The sequence below is a fragment of the Narcine bancroftii genome, chromosome 7 (genome assembly GCF_036971445.1).
Source record: "Narcine bancroftii isolate sNarBan1 chromosome 7, sNarBan1.hap1, whole genome shotgun sequence".
NCBI classification, from domain to species: Eukaryota; Metazoa; Chordata; class Chondrichthyes; order Torpediniformes; family Narcinidae; genus Narcine; species Narcine bancroftii.
Genome location: NC_091475.1, coordinates 197,270,995 through 197,291,120, shown reverse-complemented (window position 1 = coordinate 197,291,120; position 20,126 = coordinate 197,270,995). Strand labels below are relative to the sequence as shown.

The 20,126-nt window shown below is 42.8% G+C and overlaps 1 protein-coding gene across 4 annotated transcripts in view; it reads left to right on the top strand.

Moving 5' to 3' along the window:
• Positions 1–20,126, top strand: part of oca2 (oculocutaneous albinism II) — a 484,102-nt gene that overhangs the window by 245,387 nt on the left and 218,589 nt on the right. For all 4 annotated transcript variants that reach the window (XR_011342330.1, XM_069891904.1, XM_069891903.1 and 1 more), the window contains one exon: positions 11,663–11,801. Coding sequence is in view for 3 of the 4 variants with exons in the window: in XM_069891904.1 (XP_069748005.1) it covers positions 11,663–11,801 (139 nt within the window). In the remaining variant the exon portion in view is untranslated. The remainder of the gene's footprint in view (positions 1–11,662; positions 11,802–20,126) is intronic.

Sequence of the window (20,126 nt, the reverse complement as noted above, 5' to 3'; positions counted from 1 at the left end):
TGCAACTATACCTGTAAGTGGTCATCTCCACCTCCCACTCCCCATCGCCACGGGACTTGATGGATTGGGTTAACTAAGATGAACCACACAACAGAAACCTGCGTGTGATGGAGTTTTAAGTGGAACAGCCGTTTGAACACAGCCGTTTGAACACAGGGGTGATCCCACTCTCTTGGCAGAAGAGACTTTGATCCAGAGACACAGACAACTGTTACGGCTGGAGACCTCTCTTGCTGCAGTGGATAACCAGGATATCTAAGTGTCTTGTCATGCTCTTAGTGTTCCACAATGCCTAGCGTGCCTGCCTTTTTGACCATTGGAACATAATGCTCAATCCTTCAGGGCCAGACTTCACCCACTGGGAACCAGATCCCCTTTCCAAGGCCAGCACATCCTTCCCTCTTACACAATTCTACTAATTTTATATTCATGCTTACAGACTTGACTTCACATTTTCTTTGTGATGACAATTTATTCATGTTGCTGGATCTGGAGTGAATTGACGTCTGAGAATCGCAAGCTCGATGGGTTGGAGGTATTTTTTTAATGCAGAGCATGTTAGGCTTATTCAGGAAGGCATGAGGCATGTAATCCATGGAACCTTGGCTTTATGGACTCAGAAATGGTTTTCCTGCAGAGAGTGGTCGTAGATTGAATGTTTATGAAGCAAAGGGGCTATGTGCAGGTTGAGGACCAACTGAACCAGCCTGTGATCTGTCCAACACTCAGATTGAATGGATTCTGCCTGGAGGTTGGTGACTAGTGGCGCTCCGCAGAAAACTGTTCTGGGACCCCTGCTGTTTGTGATTTTTATAAATGACTTGGATGAGGCAGTCGAGGGGTAGGTCAGTGCGTCTGCAGGTGACACGAAGTTTGGTGTTGTGGATTGTGCAGAACAGCCGTTCTCAACCTTTTTTAGGCTATGGCCCCCTGGGGACTCTGCTCAAAGATTATGCCCTACCTTTCCTGTGAAGCAGTCAAGTTTAGATAGTTTCTTCCATACCGACTACAGTAAAAACAAAAAAAATATCCATGTTACGTGAGGTGAATAGAAAACAAGGATTTTACTCTGGCCATAACAACTGTTTCTTGTGATTCCAGATCAAGCAAACAAATACAAAATCATCCTTAAATTTATTTTTAAAATTTAGACATAGAATACTGTAACAGGCCAATCTGTCCCTATGAGGGCATGTCGCCCAATTTACACCCTATTAACTTACACTCCGGTATGTTTTTGAAGGGTGCGAGGAAACTGGAGCCCCTGGAGAAAATGTACACAGACACAGGGAGAGCGTATAAACTCTTTACAGACAGTGCAGGATTTGAACCCAGGCTCGGTCCTGATTGCTGGCGCTGTAAAGGTGTTGCGCTAACTGCTGCGGCAACAGTGCTGCCCCATTAAGAAGAAAACGTGAACATACATATTACAAAAAAAGATTCTAAGAGCGCAAAGGTTTGTGCACAATTAGAGAACCTTAAACGTAAACTCAAGGATGTGAAATTTAATAAAAAGAATGTTAGAAAATAATTCTTATAACATAAACATTTTTGCGAGATCTTTGAGCTTGATGTTCCCCTGCACATTTTTGACGTCAGGCTCCAAATTGAAGAACGCTAGTCAAAGGTCACCTCTTGTGATATCAAGTCTGCTCCTGGCTTTTGTCTAGGAAACTGCCTTACTGAATCCACGCTCAAGTGGGAAAGGAAATAAAGAAACCCCCCAAAACTTCAGCCTTTTGTCATAGTTTTGGAAATCTATTTAGAAGATCACCCATAACCCAAAAATCTGTTAAAAATTGATTGAACTTTCGGTGAGCAATTCTATCTCTCCGAAGATCAATCAACCTCTCTTGAACCCGGTGGGTTGTTCCTCAGATGGATCTAGTATCCAATAGGGGATATTGAAGTTTAACGGGTCATTAAATCTTTCTTGCAGATCTGTGTGTCACATAGACAGTAACGTCATTGTCCTTCAATGCCACTGCATTCGTGTTCAGATTGTAAAAAATTCACAACATTCGATATTGCTCCAATAGACCGAGCATTTTAAGGAAAGAAACAATGGCTTCCTGACTAACAATGAGGTTATTGTAAGGTCTTGTTCAATTCATTGAGTTTGTCAAAGATATCTGCCAGATAAAATATGTCCCCCTTTGCATCTAAGATTTTGTTTTCCCCAATGCTTGTTTATGAGAAAGAAAGGAAACAATCATGTTACAGAATGCAAAAAAACTGCAAAGACCATTTCCTTTGGACAGCCACCTCAGCTCAGAATGCAGCAGCAGGTCTCTGGAAATGTTTGTTATTTTCTTCACATTGCTGCTGGGAGAGAAGGCCTTGAAGGTGATGTGATTTTATAAAGTTTACTGTCTTTATTGACAATTATAAGCAAAGCATTTAAAAGTCCTCCTAATTTTTAGCAAACTGTACTATTCCTATGAATAATTCAATGAACAGTAAAGATTGAAGGTATAACAATTTTCAGGTGTGAGATGAACCCTCTGTATAGTCCAACCATTGAAGCGGCACTACCAGTTGCAGTGGCAAACATGTTCTCGAATGGAATGCTGTTCTTGTTTATGTAATTCTTAACTTCTTTTGAAAATAGTCTCTCAGTACCTGTTGAAATCCTTCTGACAAGCAACATCTCTTCCATCAGCTTGTTTCCATTACTGAATCTGGCATAAACCATGAGAAGAGCGTTGTTCTCTTCGTCCGCGAAGCCAAGCCAAAGAAGAAGAAATGAAATGACTAATTGTTTTTCACTGTCCCTTGCCATCTCATCAATTTTTCTAGAAACTGGAGTTATTCAAAGGATTTGCCTGAATAGTTTATTTGGCATTTAAGTTCATGATGTCAGATTATTGTGGATAATGCAGGTGAAATAAGTGACACAGCGATGTTATGAGCATTTCCACTGTTAGCAATCACGTCACTTACCTTGTATGATGCAAAAAGACACTTTCCTAATTTCAGTTATCATCTGTTTGGCCTTTTCTCGAAATGATCTTGAAGGGTTTTTGAAGTAATCCAAGGGGTTATCCTTCAACTCTTTTTGTACGGTCTCTAATGTTGGATCAACTTGCTTGGTTTCATGCTTGTGTTTGAAAATGTATTCAAACAAATAAAACACATGGGAAGGGTTTTATGGAGATTTAATATGGAGTATTCCACCGACATTTTTATGCCAAAGTGTCAGGGGTGATATTATTTCTGAAAGTAGCAAAAGGTAGCCATTACAAAATGAAAACACTTCTTACAAGCGTTAGCTCAAAAGTAGGCTTAAATTCTATGGAAAATAATGAACAACAATTCTTTCTTCAACAAAAACTAGCAGAAGGAGAAATACATTCACTGCCCATCATGAAAATTCAAAGCAAAATGAGGATGTTTGCGGACGTGTGAAGTATAGAGAGAAATTTTTCACCTGGACGCTTACTTCCTAGAATAGGCAATAGAAGAAAAGAGGAAAATATGCAGAAGGCAATTCATAACCAAAGCTGGTTCCATGTCAGTCTAACATAATCATGTCGAAGCAAAGAATGCTCTGAAAACATTATTAATTTTCTGCATTTATCCAGGTCATTCTCCAAATGGCTCTATCCTTGTGAAAATCTTGAGTTGCTTGGCAACTATATAGCAAAGCCTTGCAGTAAAGCATTTCCCTTCTCCCAAAAATCTTTCATCCATTCAGTTTCCATGCCCCCCTATACACTTTGAATTCCCCCCCCCCCATTAAGGATTTCAGTCTGTATCCGCCCTTAAATGTGCTATGGCCCTAGCTGAGAATGGCTAGTGTAGAAGATGCAGTGTTGGCAAAGAAATGGCAGATGGAATTTAATTCTGATAAATGTGAAGTGATGTACTTTGGCAGGTTGAACATGAAGGCAGAGTATGTGGTTAATGGCAGGAATCTTAACAGTGTGGGGGAACAGAAAGATCTTGGAGTCCAGCTCCTTCAATCCCTCAAGGTTGTCACACAATTCCTTGCAAATTAATAAATCGCTGGGAGAAGACAGGTTCCCACCAGAATTTTATAAAGAATTTAATGATTTATTGATATCTCTATTTATGGAGGTACTAGATCAAGCAGTGGCAACCTGTACTCTCCCAGAGTCTTTCGCAGTAGATATTATTACGGTGATTCCCACAGATAGGGACCCATTGAATCCATTATCCTATAGGCCCATATCATTATTGAATATGGTCTATAAGATCATTGCTAAGGCTCTGGCAAATAGATTGGCAGTATATTTGCCTAAATTAATAAATGTAGATCAGATGGGTTTTGTCCATCTGGCACAATCAAGAGATGAATTGAGTGTTGCTCTGGCCCTAGATATGGAGAAAGCTTTTGGCAGACTGGAATGGGACTATTTATTTAAAGTTTTGGGAAAATTTGGACTAGGAGAGGTATTTATTAATTGGATTAAAGCTCAATATCATGAACATAAAATGAAAGTAATCACTAATGGTCAAATCTCACCAGTATTCCCATTGACCAGATCTAGTAGACAAGGTTGTCCATTATCTCCAGCCCTTCTTGTCCTGGCTATCAAACCATTAGCAGAATTTTCCAAACATAAAAGGCTTCAAGGTTTCCGTTTGATTTGAACAAATCAGGAATAAATTTAGAGTTTTAAAAACATCTCTTGCACTGAATTATTGTAATGTACTGAAATAGAGAATCTGGTTCAAAAGGGAATCACAAAGGAAATTTATCTCAAAAATATATATCTTACTTTAGGCAACAAGGGCTAGATAAATCAAGAGTGAGAGATTGGAGGATAGAAATTGATCCATTTTGCTGGTCTGACCTATGTTGGGACAGCAGGAGCAATACAATTAATGTATTATTAATGCAATATAATTTTTTTGCATCAGCTGTACCTTACTCCATAAAAATTAAATAAATTGAAATCTGAATGATCCAATTTATGTTTTCAATGTGGTCAAGATATACGGACCTTTTTGCAATCAATCTGGTCAAGCCCTAAGGTGAGAGCCTTCTGGGAAGATTTGGGAAATCTCCTGGAATAAATTACTGGAATTTGATACCCTCAGGTGCCAGAATTGTTTTTATTGTGGAAATTAGTAGATATAAAACCTAAAATGCGGCTGTTGAAATATCAATTGAAATTTGTTAAACTTGCTTTAGCGGAGGCCATTACTTGGAAATCTGATTTCCAATTGAGTCTGACTTTCTGGAAGATTTCTAACAACCTTAGTGATTGTTACAAGAATATGAAACCCGTATTTAAGATATATGGGGGGCTACTCTTTGATGATTCCCCCCTCTGGTCTCCAATACCACGAGCTCCAGTATCCCTAGTGGTGTCTATGTCCCTTAAGGGAGGAAGTAAGCTCTGGATGAATCACGTAAAGTTTCATCTGTATGTAATTAATGCTTTTGGAAATGAAAAGATTTTGTCATATCATATGGGAGAATTAACACTTTCTTTTTTTTCCTTTTCTTTTGGGGGAGGGAGGGTCTTTCTCTTTCTATTTTCTGTTTCCTAATTTTCTTTTCAGGATTGGCATGGTGTATAATTTTGTATTTATAAACATGTAGTTCGATTTTGGTATTTTATTGATGTTTCTTTGATTTTATTTGTTTTGTAACTCCATGTTGGTTGAAAATGGAAAAAAAAAGCTTGTCACATAAATTGACAGGGTGGTTAAGAAGGTGAATGTTGTGCTGGCTTTCATTAGTTCGGGAGTAAATCACGAAAATCTGTAGTCACTGTGGTTGAAGTATAAAAAGCACAAAATGCTGGAGAAGCTCAGCAGGTCAAACAGGGTCCTTTATGTAGCAAAGGTAGAAATACAGAACCAAGTTTCGGGCTTGAGCCCTTCATCAAGGCATGAGAAAATTCCAGCGGGCATCTGAACGAAAATGTAGGAGGAGTGGAGAGGTGGCAAAGGCAGAGGATGGATGGCAAATGAGAAACAGAAGTACTCATCAATAACAGAGAGGAGGAAAAAGGAATTCCCGTTTGTGGAGGGGAGAGGTCCCTTAAAATTGACATTGAGCTGTTCGAAGAGCCCGGATGACTTGATCAAGTGCACCTTTGGGCGTTAGAAGTGCCAGCTTGCACTCACACAGACATGGCAAGACCTGGTCATTTCCCTGACGTCTTCCATGGAGTAGGGCAGATTGTGTGCCTTGACAAAATGAGCCATGTGGGTGACCCCTGGATGGTAGAGCTCTTTATACAGAAACTGCAGTTGGCCGGTGAGTGCAAAGGCACAGCTTCCTCTGGATAAGGCATCTGGAAGGTCATTAAGGGCTCCTGGCCGATATGCAATGTCATAATTGTAGGTGGGGAGCTCGATCCTCCACCTAGCAATCTTGTCATTCTTGATTTTCCCCCTCTTGACATAATTAAACATGAATGCGACCGAATGGCAGTCAGTGAGGAGCGTAAATCTTCTACCAGCCAGGTAGTGTCTCCAGTGCCTCACAGCTTCTACAATGGCTTGAACCACTTTTTCCACTGATGAGTTCCAGAGCCTGTGGCCTTGTAATGTCCTTGAAAAAATGCAACCGGCCTGCCCGCCTGATTGAGGGTAGCAACCAGGGTTATGTCCAAAGCGTCGCTTTCCACTTAGAAAAATACATTCTCGTCCACCACATGCATGGCGACTCTCGCAATTTGGTTCCAGAGGTAAAAGCTGTTTGGGCTTCAGCTGAAAGGAGAAAATTAGTGGCTTTTTAAGGGAGGGTGAACCTTATCAGCATATTGAGGATCAACTGTGCCTAATATGAGAAAAACTCCAGGCATCTCCTCAAAGCCTTTGTGGTCCTGTGGCTGAGGACCTCTCACAGGAGGCGCATCCTATCGGGATCAAGGCCAATGATGTCATTCTCCACCACGTAGCTAAGGATAGCCAGACGTTTAGTCCTGAACATGCACTTGTCAGAGTATAAGTGAGGTTCAAGGCTTTTGCCGCATGGAGAAAACTCTGGAGGTTGGTATCAAGGTCTTCCAAGGTGTGGCCACAGCTGGTGACATTACTGAGGTAGGGAAAGGTAACCTTCAACCCATATTCATCCACCATTCTGTCCATCTGCCTTTGGAAGAAAGAAACCCTGTAAGTAATACTGAAAGGGACCCTCTGGAATTGATAGAGACAACTGTTAGCCTCAACTGCCGTATATGGACGGTCCTTGAAATGGATTGGCAGCTGGTGATAGGCAGCTTTCAGGTCGATGGTTGAATAGACCCGATACTGTGCAATACCATCACCATGTTCGAAATTTGAGGCAGGGGGTATGCGTCCAGGAGTGTGACCAATTAATAGTTTGTCTATTGTCAATTACTAGCCTGGATTTGTTTTCCTCTTTTACCACTACCATTTGTGCTCTCCACGGGCTGGTGCTAGGTTTGATGATCCCTTTGTCGAGCAGACATTGTGTCTCAGACTTTATAGGTCTGCTATGCTGTACCTCCTGCTCTCGGTAGCAATGGGTTTGCGGTCCGAGGAAAGATTCGGGAAGAGATGTGTGGGGTGGGGTGGGGGGGGTGGTTGATACTCAGTTGGAGAGGCTGCATGTGGGTTCTGATTTTAAGGGCCTTCCACTGTGAACTGTTACAGGGGGGAGGGGACCAGAATACTCCAAGGTCATGCTTTTAAGTTGATTCAGGAAGTCCAGACCCAATAACACCAGAGCACACAGTTCATGAAGAATATACAAGTGAAATTTACAGAATTCCCCACATCAAACGACAGATGTATGATACAATGTTGTTGAACACGCTTAGAATGCGAAGGAGATGTGAGAAATAGGTGATAATTGGAAAGATACATCTTCAGGGTCTATGAAGCTTTCAGTAGAGCCTGTGTCGATTAGGCATTTAGTGGAATGTATGTTTACCTTCACAGTCACTATGGAGTTGCTGAGATGATATGGTCTGTCCTGATCTAGGACCATTGAGGCTAGGTCCCCTCAGACTCCATGCTCCTCACTCGAGTGGCCCCCGCCATCCTGGGCTGCCCTGCTTGGATAAGATGGCATCGGCCTCATGGCGTGGCAAGATGGCTGTCCTCCCTCCTCCGAAGATGATGTTGCCGAGTTAGAATTTGGGTCACAGCAAGATGGCTGCTGAGCCTTTTCATGCTGTTTCCTCGTCGACGTGTCATACAGCAAGTGGGTTCAGGTGAATTTGGGGCAGATAGCTTGTGGCTGGAATCGGATCCAGGAGCGGTGCAGGCCGTAGACTTCTCAGGCTTCCCCTCGCGTGGAAAATCCTCCTTTGCCACAGAAAAAGCACTCCCTAGCCCGGGAAGAGGCAGCCGTTAGGAAAGGGGTAGCTGGAGCAGCCGGTCCTTAGAAGGGCTGCTTGGGTGGGTGAGCTCACTGGCTTTGAGTTTGTCATTCTCGAGCTTGGCATGTTCCAGCGATTTGGCCAGTTTGACGTGACTAGCCAGGTCCTTCTTTCCAGACTCGAGCAGTCGCTGCCTCATGTACCTCGAGCGGACCTCCGCGACTAGTGTGTCCCGGATCTGTTCTTCCTCACGAACGTGGCCCATAGCCACTTCGTACCTGCACTTCTTGGCGAATGTCCACAAATCCTGTAAATTGTCATCCGTTGATGGTCTCTCCTGGTCGCTGGCGACGTAGAGTGAGTCGTTGCCTCACTAGGACCTTGTTTTGCAACTTCAGGTACCAAGCCTTCAAAGCCTCGAAAGCAGCGTCATATGATGACTGCATACCCTTTCGTTCCTACCCTTGAAACAAGTGTGGACCTCCTGAGTTCATTGGTGTGGTAGATGTCTGTGGTTGGGTTCAGGTAGGCCTGGAAGCAGTCTAGCCAGTATGTGAACTCCTCAGCCACATTAGTAACATACCTGGCTTGAGTAGCGCTTCCATTGTTAGGGAATAAGCAAATAAAATTGTAGCATGATTATAAGCTCTCACGATTGGAGGGAGAACCAACACTGTTATTAGCTTATAACAATGGGTATGGTTTCACAATAGTCTTCGGAAGGGTTCTGGGTTTAGGCAGGAAACCAGATTTATAAATGTGAGCAGTTGGGAGCGGAGCCGGGAAGCGGGGCCAGCCATCAACAGAACACCTTACCAGTGAATCCCAGTTCACTGCACTGTACTGTAATGTTCTATGAACTGGTTTAATGCTCAGCCACTGCTCTGTTTGCTGGCTAGAACAGAACAGAACAGAACAGAACTGAGACTTCAGCATGCAGGCTAACAATGACCAATAGAACCATGGTCTCAGCTCACAATGAAGGGTGAGAATAATGACACATTGGATAAGGTACATATTCTCTGAAATACCTTGGATGCTTCAGCTTTGTTTAAAAAAAATGACAAAAAACAACTAAAGTAACGACAATCGTGCAGATAATTGAATTAAAAAGAGACACGACATACCAAACATAAGAAGTTAGATGCTGTGGGTATGCTAGTTCGCATGAGCTAGACTGCATGCCTTTTCAAGATTCCGCTACTTCCAGCAATGAGGTGGCAATATAATTTAAAAGAATTAAAATACATGACACAGATGGAGGTCATTTGGCCCTTCATATTCATGCCAACCAAAAAAGAACAAAAGAACCAATCCCATTTCCTAGCCCTCATTCCACCTACTTGTGCTCAACTGTGTAGTTTTGGGGCACGAGGAAACTCTTTTTTTTAGATAATAAATTCCACTATGTTTTGTATGAAAGTAAATCTACACCTTGAGAACAGAAACCAAGAATGCTTTGCTGCAGCTACACTGCGTTGAGATGAAACACGTTCCGTAGTTTCTCTGGGTTTTGTTCTCCTTATTGAAGGAAGAATGTTCTTCCCATGAAGGGAATGCTGGACTGATTTTTGGGATGGCAGGAGCGAGGATATATTGAGTCCATAAGGCTTATGTTCTTTGGAGTTCAAAAGAAAATGTGCTGACCGGCTGCACCACAGTCTGGACACCAATACTCCTGAGCGTTAAGCCTCGCAAAAGGTAGTGGACACAGCCCAGGACGTCACAGGCAAAACCTTGCCTGACATCGAGAACATCTGCAGGGAATGCTGCCATCAGAGATGAAGTACAATGTTGAGAAGTGTTCGGTTCTACATTTTGGCAGTGGAAATAAACAGGAGGTGTACTATTTGGATGGGGATAAATTTCAGTCCTCGGAGGTGCAAAGAGACCTGGGTGTCCTCGTGCAGGGAAATCTGAAAGTTAATGCCCTGGTGGGATTGGTAGTGAAGAAGGCAAATGCTATGCTAACATTCATTTAAAGAGGTATAGTGTACAAGAGTAGTGAGGTGTTAATGAGACTTTATGGGGCACTGGTGAGACCCCATTTGGAGTCATGTGTACAGCTTTTGGCCCCCTATCTTAGAAAGGATGTGATGTGGTTGAAGAGGATGCAGAGGAGATTTACTAGGATGATTTCTGGAATGTAGGGGCTGGCATTTGGCAGCTCTTTGGTTGTATTCATTGGAGTGTAGGAGAATGAGGGTGGATCTCAGAGAGACATTTCAAATATTTAAAAGTTTTGACAGAGATAATGCGGATAAGATGTTTCCCTTGATGGGTGAATTGAGGATAAGGGGGTCATGGTCTTAAAATTAGAAGTTATCCAATTAAATCAGAGAGGAGGAAGAACTTCTTTAGTCAGAGGGTTGTGGATCTGGGGAACTCACTGCCACACAGAGCAGTGGAGGCCAGATCACTGGGAGTATTTAAACAGGAAACGGATAAGCGTCTCATTAGTAAGAATATGAAGGGATCTGGGGAAAAGGCTGGAAATTGGAACTAGGTGTGAGCATAGTTCAGCAGTGTAGAGTCATGGAACAGACTCGATGGGCCAAGCGGCCTGCTTCTGTTCCTTTATCTTGTGATCTTGTGACATCACCCAGCACACGCTCTGTGAAGATGTTTGTCTTCAGGAACATTGGTGGAGCAGCCACAGCAGTGTCCACCATCAGGAAAGAGGTCTAGGTGCCAAAAGGCTCATGCCACTAGGCTCAGGAAAGATCAGGTCTAATTGATAGTGCTACAGAAGTGTTAGCAAATTTAGAGAGAAAAAAAATCAATAAAGTCCAAAAGTAAGTGTCCTTAAATGAGTCTCTGATTGAGGTTATTGTTGAGGAGTCTGATGGTGGAGGGTAGCAGCTGTTCCTGAGCCTAGTTGCATGAGTCTTGTGGCACCTAGACCCCTTTCCTGATGGTGGAAACATTGTACAGGTTGGCCTGCCCCTGATGCTGTAACTCCTCCCCCTCCAGGATTCCTAATAAATCCGGTATTGCCCAATCCCCTCTCTCACTACAGCCTTGGAATCGGGCCAACAGCATGTAAGATGTGACTGTGTGTTTATATCAATTAAGGCCTGTTAATCTTGTTTTTTGTTCGCACTACCAATAAGTGGTAATTCTGCCTCGCCCGCAGGTAGAATCTCAGGGTTGTATGTGAAGTCATGTATGTACTCCGACAATAAATCTGAAATCAGAATGGAAGTCTAACTGTGGTTTAAGAAATCTTCTATACAAGTTGTCATAATAAAGATTGAGATTCCTTGAAATAATCATTCATATTACTTCCTTCCCAACAAATTTGCACTGCAAATCATTGATTGTTTTCATAACAGTGTTGTTGGGCAGGTGTTTGGAATAAGATCTCTGATATTATTATGTTTCCACAGGCTATGTGAGGTGCTCAATCTGGACCCCAGGCATGTCTTGATTGCGGAAGTTATCTTCACGAACATTGGCGGAGCAGCCACAGCAGTTGGTGATCCTCCAAATGTCATTATCATCTCCAATCAGGCACTTCAAAACAAAGTAAGGTGGCTTTGTACAACTTAATTAATATTTATTATGAATAATTTATCCTATCATGACATTTAAAGGTCTAAACTTCAATTATTATAGTGATGTTGTAGACCAGCATGCTGACTTCTATCTTGCTGAGGCCAGATGACAGCTCTCAGATATCCCTTGAACAGGACCCCACAAAGAAACATCAAGCCACCATGTCCCGTACCATCATTGACCTCATCGCCTCTGGCTTTGCCCCTTCCTCAGCCTCTAACATTGTTTCCCAACCCTGCACTGCCCAATTCAACTCAAGGTCTGCACTCCTATCTGCCTCAGTAGACCCATAATCTCTGTGTGCTCCTACCCCATCTAACGGGTATTGTACCATGATTCCATTTTGTCCCCCTTGGTCCAGTTATTTCCCACCATCATCCAGGACACCTGACATGCTCCCCATCAATTTGTCAACTTTCAGTTCCCTGAGCTGGACTGCCTCATTTTCACCATGGTCGTCCAGTCCCTATACATTTGCACCCCCATTAAAGAAGACTTCAAGGCTCTCCGCTTCTTCCCTGACAGACCTAATCAGTTCCCCCTCCACCACCACCCTCCTCCACATGGTAGAACTTGTACTCACCCTCAATAAATTCTCCTTTGCTTCATCCCACCATAAGGTGTTGCGCTGAATACTACATGGGTCCCAGCTATGTCTGTGTTTCATTGGCAATGTAGAGCAACCATGCTCCAAGGCTACACGGGCAAGACTCCTCAGTTCTCTCATTTGTTACATCAATATTGGTGCTGCCTCCTGCATCCACAATGAGCTGTCAACTTTTTACACTTTACTGCTGTCTTCATAACGATCCTTTTCCTTTCTCTCAGTTCCTCCTTCTCCATAGCATCTGGTCACAGGATGAAGCTTTTCATTCCAAGACATCTGAGATGTCCTTCTTTTTCAGAAAACTTGGCTCTCCCTCAAGTGTCATTAACTCTGCCCTCATCTGTTTCTCTTCAGTTCCTTGCACATCCTGTCCTGGCCCCTCTTCTAGCACTCCAGACACAACAAAGACAGCTTTCCCTTTGTCCTTGCCAATCACCCTGCATCCAACATATTATTCTCCACAATTTCTGCCGCCTACAATGGGATCCCACTACCAGACACATCTTCTTTCCCCTCTGGTCTCCATAATGATCATCCCCTCCACAATTCTCTTGCCCACTCAGTCCTTCCTGCCAATCTCCCCATTGACCGCAAATAAATGTTGTACTTGCACTTACACCCTTCTCCCTCACCAACAATCACAGCCCAAATAGTCCTTCCAAATGAAGCCACACCTCACCTGTGAATCTGTAGGTGCCATTTACTGCACATGGTGCTCCCGATGTGGGCTCCTCTACACGAGAGAGATTGGATGCAGACTGGTAAATCACTTTGTGGAGCACCTGGCCAACCCCACCAATTCTACACCCCAGTGCTGCAATGATATGTCTATTCATGAACTGCCAAGTTGAGACCACCTACAAATTGGAGGAACTTCTTCTTATATCCCATCTTGGCACTATCCAACTAGGCAGCATCAATATCACTTTCTGTTAACACCCTCCCTTGGTGTGTTTCTTTCCCTCATTCCTCTGACTCCCTTCCTCCAGCTTCTCCTACCCTGCTTAAGCCCTCTGATCTCTCCCTCAGTGACCTTTCACCTTCTTTCTCTTCCACCCTCCCTCCTATAGCCACCTACTCCCTCATCTGTTTGTCTGCATTCCTCTCCTCCACACCCCCCCCACCCCCGCCCCACCTTTCCCTCCACCCTAAACCTTTTAACTCAGGTGTCTGCCTGATTTTCAGTCCTTGAAGAAGGGCTCAGGTCCAAAACATTGGTTACCCTTTCCTTCCCATAGATTCTATGAGACCTGCTGAGTTTCTCCAGCACTTTTGTGTATTACACACGATTCCAGCATGTGCAGATTTTCTTGTTTAATATCAATTATTTATCCACTTTTAAGCTGTAACAAATATAAGATCACTCCCTTTGGATTTCTAAGTCTGGCTCAGGAATGCAAATTATTTTTTTTTGTATGTTCAATCTTTGCAATAATTTAAACTCAAGAATACTTTGGGAATTCAGATGAACAATTGTTGATTAATTCACCCACCATAACTCTTCTCTCTAAATCAAACGTGTCAAACTCAGGCCCGCGGGCCAAATTTGGCCCGTGATATAATTATATTTGGCCCGCAAGATCATATCAAAAATGTATTAGAGCTGGCCCGCTGGCTGCCGCGCCAGTATAGCACATGCACAGCTAATACTACAAATCCCAGAATGCTTTGCAAGTGCTTTGGCGCCGGCCCTTCAGCCCGCTAATGGCCCCCACCTCCTCTCTTTACTTTCATTAGCGTCTGCGACCTGTCGCCTAACTCACATGTAATAAACCCCTTACGAAAAATGGCCAAACGAAAGACAGAAAACAGGACCTTTCAAGACAGGTGGGAGGCAAACTCTGACCCCAGAGTTTGATGAACTTGCATCTAAGAAGAGATGCCAAGTATCTGGTTTAGACCCAGGTGCACCAGAGTAAATCACAGTGTAGTAAGCTAAGCTTGGATTAATATTTTCTTTGGTTAACTTTGGACTCTTCATCGTTGAAAGATTGGATTTTCATTGAAGCAAGTTGTTATTTTTTTGACTTGTTGGCTTGTGAAAAAAAAACATTTAAAAGGAGCTTAAAGGCTATAGAGAAATATTATTTATTGAATATTTTATTTCTCATTTGTTAATGCTTCTTCTGGAAAGAGTTTAACCAAAACTATTATTAAACATTTATTTTAATAAGAAAAAGTTTAACATTACATATGTTGAAAGAAGAGAAAACATGCAGATGTTGTTGAAAATTTTCAATAAATATTTAGTTTGGCCCACGACTTAGTCCAAGTTTTTAATTTTGGCCCTCTGTGAATTTGAGTTTGACACCCCTGCTCTAAATTAACAATTTTACCATAATTTATATCTCCCTAATTCATTTATATAAGACTGAAAAATGATCAATAAATATCTGTCCTACTCCCGTCTGTTATTTTCAAATTATGTGATTGATCAACATTGGATCAGATCCACTCTCGCTGATTTTTTTTAGCAATTTTTATTTTAAAACTTTTCCGAGTGTAATGCAAGTGTATTTGTGCCATTTTAAGATGTCAGCATCAAGGAGAATTAGGAGTCATAGAATCGGAGAGTTTTACATGAGGGAAACAGGCTCTTCAGCCCAACTTCTTCATGCTAACCTAGTTGTCTGAGTAAGCTGGTCCCATTTGCCTGTATTTGGTCCAAATCCCTCTGACCTTTCTTATCCGCATCTCTGTCCAGCTGTCTTTCAAACATTACAAGTGAAGATGATTCTACCACTTCTGCTCTCAGCTTACTCCAATATATGCACCAGCCCCTCAGGTCCCCTTTAAATCTTCTCCCCTCTCACCTTAAATCTATGTCCTCGAGATTTAGACTGCTCTACTCTGGGAACCCTGAGATTTTAACAAGCGTGGAGTCCTCCAGGTGGTCTGGATTTGAAGGCTTATTGGTACACCACTGCTCAGAGTCTGTTCCATCTCTTCAGATGCCTCACTTGTGCAGAGCACTGGTTTGTTCAGTTCTCTGAACTGGGAGCAGGTTAGTGTGGGCTGACGTATATGAGTGCGAAGGTCGCGTGATAGATGGGATCCATCCCCGGATGACTGAGTGACTCCTGGAACCTATGAGTCTGATTTGCCTCTCATTTGCCTGTGGGTGACCTGGTTAACATAGCAGTTAGTGCAATACTATTAACAGTGCCAACGAACTGGGACCGGATCTGGCACTGTCTGTAAGGAATTTGTACATTCTCTCTGTGTCTGCGTGGTTTCCTCTGGGGACTTCAGTTCCCTCCTACCTTCCAATTTTGAATCTTTTTGAGGGATGGGCTCGTGGGTTGGAAGGATCTTTTACTGTGCTGTATCTCTAAATTTAAATTTAAACTTTCAAATCCTAATACAAAACTGCGAGAAGAATAGATCGAAGTAAAACATGGAAGTCTGCAGACACTCTGGTTGAAGTAAAACTGTAATGCTGGTGAAACCCAGGTGGTCAAACAGTGTCCTTTATGTAGAAAAGGTAAAGATACATAACCAACGTTTCGGGCTTCAGCCCGCCATCAAGGTATGAACAAAATGCAGGCAGGTGCCCAAACAAAATAGAAGGAGGAAGGTGCAGGGAGAGGAGCACGGTCCCAAAGGCAGGAGGTAATAGGTGGATAAGGGAAGGAGCTCACACCAGCAAGCCAACTGGAGGAAAGAAGACAAAGGGAAAGGGAAGGGAGAGAGAAAGGAGAGTAGGCCAGCAGAAACTGGATAAGTTGATGTTAATGCCACCAAGATAGAGAGTGTCCAGGTGGAAAATCAAGTGTTCTTCCTCCAATTTATGGGTGGTCTTGGTGGGATATTGCATGAGGCCGTGGATAGATATGTGAGTATGGGAATGGGGCACAGAATTAAAGTGGGAGATCCCGGTCACTGGTGCAGACAGAGCAATCTTGGAATTGATCGGGTGAACACAGAGAGTCCTTTGCCCAGACGTGGGGAATCGGTAACCAGAGGACATTGGTTTGGGGGGTGGGGGTGGGTAGAAATTTAACAGGAACCCGAGTGAGTGAGTAGAACAGGCCGTTGGAGGAGGTGGTTGAGGCAGATACTATTGCTAGGTTCAAGAAAATATTGGACGGATCATTGTATAGGATGGGTTTAGAGGGATACGGGGCAAATGCAGGCAGGTGGGACAAGTGAGGGTGGGATATTTTGGTCAGCATGGACAAATTGGAAGAAAGGTCTGTTTCTATTCTGTATGACTCAATAACTTTATGACCATTGACAGGATTGATCTTGTTAATTTTCTTCACCCATGTTTTTCCAACTCTGAACTTTCCAATCCAAATTGGCACCAGAGAGTGGCAATTTTTTGGTGATGCCTGGATCGCACACCACACTGATATTTTCACAGTATCTCAGTACTCGTGATAATAAACTAAAATAAAATGAACAAAATTAAACCCAACTATCCTGCAAAATGCAGCTCAATGTGATGTATTGACTGCAATTCAGTCTGCAAGCTAGGGAACTGCTGGTGACGTAGTTCTAAGTGTGATGAGCTATATCCTCAGATCATCGTTACCAAGGCTCTGATTTCCTCAGTAAGCTTTGATGAAAACCTTGACCTTCTAGCCCACTGTTCATATGGGATGATCGGTTATCCATGGAGGAGAGAATTAATGGAGACACTGGAGACGGGAGGTGCTGAAATCTGGAGAGAAAAAAGTCTGCTGGATGAATTCAGTTTCGGAATTTTGGATTTCAGGGTTATTGTCAGAGTACATATATAACATACCACCCTGTGAGCGAGGCAGAATTACTATTTATTGATAGTGCAAAAACACAGGAAACAAACTGACTGTGCAATGCAGAGAGAAAAAAAATACAGCAAAGTGGACAAGAAAGAATCCTGAAATGAGTCCCTAATTGGGTTTGTTGTTGAGGAATCTGATGATGGAGGGGTAGCCACTTTTCCTGAACCTGGTGGTACGAGTCTTATGGCACCTCTACCTCTTTCCTGATGGTAGCAGCAAGAACAGAGCATGTGCTGGGTGATGTGGATCCTTGATGAATATGCTGCTGCTCTCTCTGATGGCAGCGTCCCCTCTGCGTGTTCTCAGTGGTGGGGAGTGCTTTAACGTGATGTTCTGGACTGCGTCCACTACCTTTTGCGGGGCTTTACACTCAGGGGTATTGTTGTCCCCATAACTGACCATGATGCGGCTGGTCAGCATACTTACCACCACACGTCTGTTGAAATTTGCCAGGATTTCTGACATTATACCAAATCTCTGCAAACTCCTGCAGAAGTAGAAGCATAGACGCGCTTCCTTCATGATGCCATTAGTGTGTTGAGTCCAGTAAAAGAAGCTCTGAGATAATGACTCCCAAGAGCTTAAAAATAATTCAGTAGGTTAGCCAGATCTGTAGAGGGAAGTAGATAGTCAACACTTTGGGTCAAGGCCTATCATCTGGATACAAAGAGTAAAGGAGAAATAATCAGTATAAAGAGATGAGGGGAAGGATTGGGGCAGTAACTGGCAACTAACTGATAGACAGAAGTTTTGGAGAAAGTCAGCAGGTCCTACAGCGTCCATCCGAGGCAAAGATATATCACCATGTTTCAGGCATGAGTCCTGCATCAAGGAATGAGATGCAAAGAGATCAACAGTGTAGGTACCTGAGAGCCTTGTAGGAACCAAACTGGGATGCTTGGAAATGAGCTGAAATCCACATGGCACAAGATGGTGCTGGAAACCGGGTAGGAAATTTGGTCGTGGAAGAGAGTCTGGGTGAGTACATGGTCCAACAGTTTGAGAGCAGCAGCGAGTGCAGGTGGGGAGCAGTGACAGAGACTCTCACAGAACTGCCTTTGAAGAAAGGAGGAGAACTTTCAGGTCGTCATCCCTCGAAGACGTTTCACAGAGAAGGGCTCAGGCTCAAAATGTTCTGGTCGCTGCCGAACCTGCTAAGTTTCTCCAAAACTTTTGTGTATTAACTACAATCACAGTGTGTGCAGACATTTTTTTGTTTCACTCCAAGCAACAGATGAATTTAGTTAAGGTGGAGTTGATTGGGAAATAGAATCACGTGGGAGAGGAAAGGGTAGAGAGAATGGCAGAGAGTGGGAAGTGATATGTGGAGTCAATAAAAAGCTGCAGGTGATGGAATCTGATGAGAAAGGAAGATTTCGATCAGTGGTTCTCAACTTTTTCTTCCACTCACTTATCACCTTAAGTAATTAAGATAGTGTAGACACCTGGCAACTGAACTTCAAGAAAAGTAAGTAGTTATGTGAAAAGGAGTTACAAATATTCATAGATTGATGAGGACCCCTTCCACCCTGCGCACAGCATCTTTCAGCTGCTCCCTGCTGGGAAAGAGTTACAAGAGGATCAGAGCCAGTGCCACCAGGCTGAGAAATAAGCTTCTTCCCACGGGCAGTGAGAATGCTGAACGACGAAAGGAACTGCTCACACCAACGATCTGAGATTCTCATGCTTACAAAACAATATTTATTTATTTGTGTATACAAATACTTGTCCTTGTATTGTTTGTCTGTATTTGTTATGCCTGGCTGTGTGTCTGGGTGTTTTGCACCAAGAAACGGAGAACGCTGACAATAAACTTGACTTGATATGCTCCAAAACCTCAAGTGGAATTCATTGAAAAGCTTCATGAATTTTTGGATTTTTAAAAAACTTTTGTTGACAATGGATAAAATATATTTTGAACAAATGGTCAATTTTAATCACACTCTTTCTTTGCAATTTTTTTTACTGGTCCCTGCTATAAAGAAGAATTAATGACACAAGCAATCAAACATAATTTGCATCTGAATAGAGTCTGCACATGGAATGTATGTGTCTGAGCTATCGTTGAGTAAAATGTGTGTTCAACTTATTTTTCTATTGTATTAAGTAACTCATTAGTGGTTAGCCCTTTGCAAACTTTCTGGAAGTTGTGTAAGTTTTATACTGATGCTGCCATTCCTGGTAGGCTTTCTGTAATGGTGAAATTTCAGATGCATTTCAATGTTGTCATTATCTGGAACTGCTTTTCATTTTAGACTCACTGAAATTTGACCGGTCTAAGTTTTAATAGGTAGTTGGGAGGATAATGATGAGGATACAGAAAGGTGCAGAGAGACTTAGGAGAGATGAGGAGAACGGCAAAGAGGTAGTCCAGATGAAATGCAATGTTGGAAAGTGTAAGGTAGAAGAAAAAAACGGGCCAACTATTATTTGAATGGGGAGAAAAATCAAAATTCTGAGGTGCAAAGGGACTTGGGAGTCCTCATGCAGGATACCCTAAACGTTAACCTCCAGGTTGAGTCGGTGGTGAAGAAAGTGAATCCAATTTTGGCATTCATTCCTAGAGGGAGAGCAGGTAAGAGCAGGGATGTAATAGGACTTGATAAAGCATGGATGAGACCTCACTTGCAGGGCTGCGTACAGTTTTGGATGTTGTATTTGATAAAAACCGTGCTAGCATTGGAGAGGGCTCAGAGAAGATTTACTACCATGATATGAGAAAGGAAATGAATAGTATAATGAGGAATGATTGTCAGTTCTTGGATTGTGCTCATTGGAGTTCAGTAGGATGAGGGGGAACCTCATAGAGGCATTTTGAATGTTGAAAGGCCTGGACAGAGTAGATGTGGCAAGGATGTTTCCCGTGGTAGGGGATTCTAGGAAAAGAGGGCATAATTTCAGGATAAAAGGGTATTGATT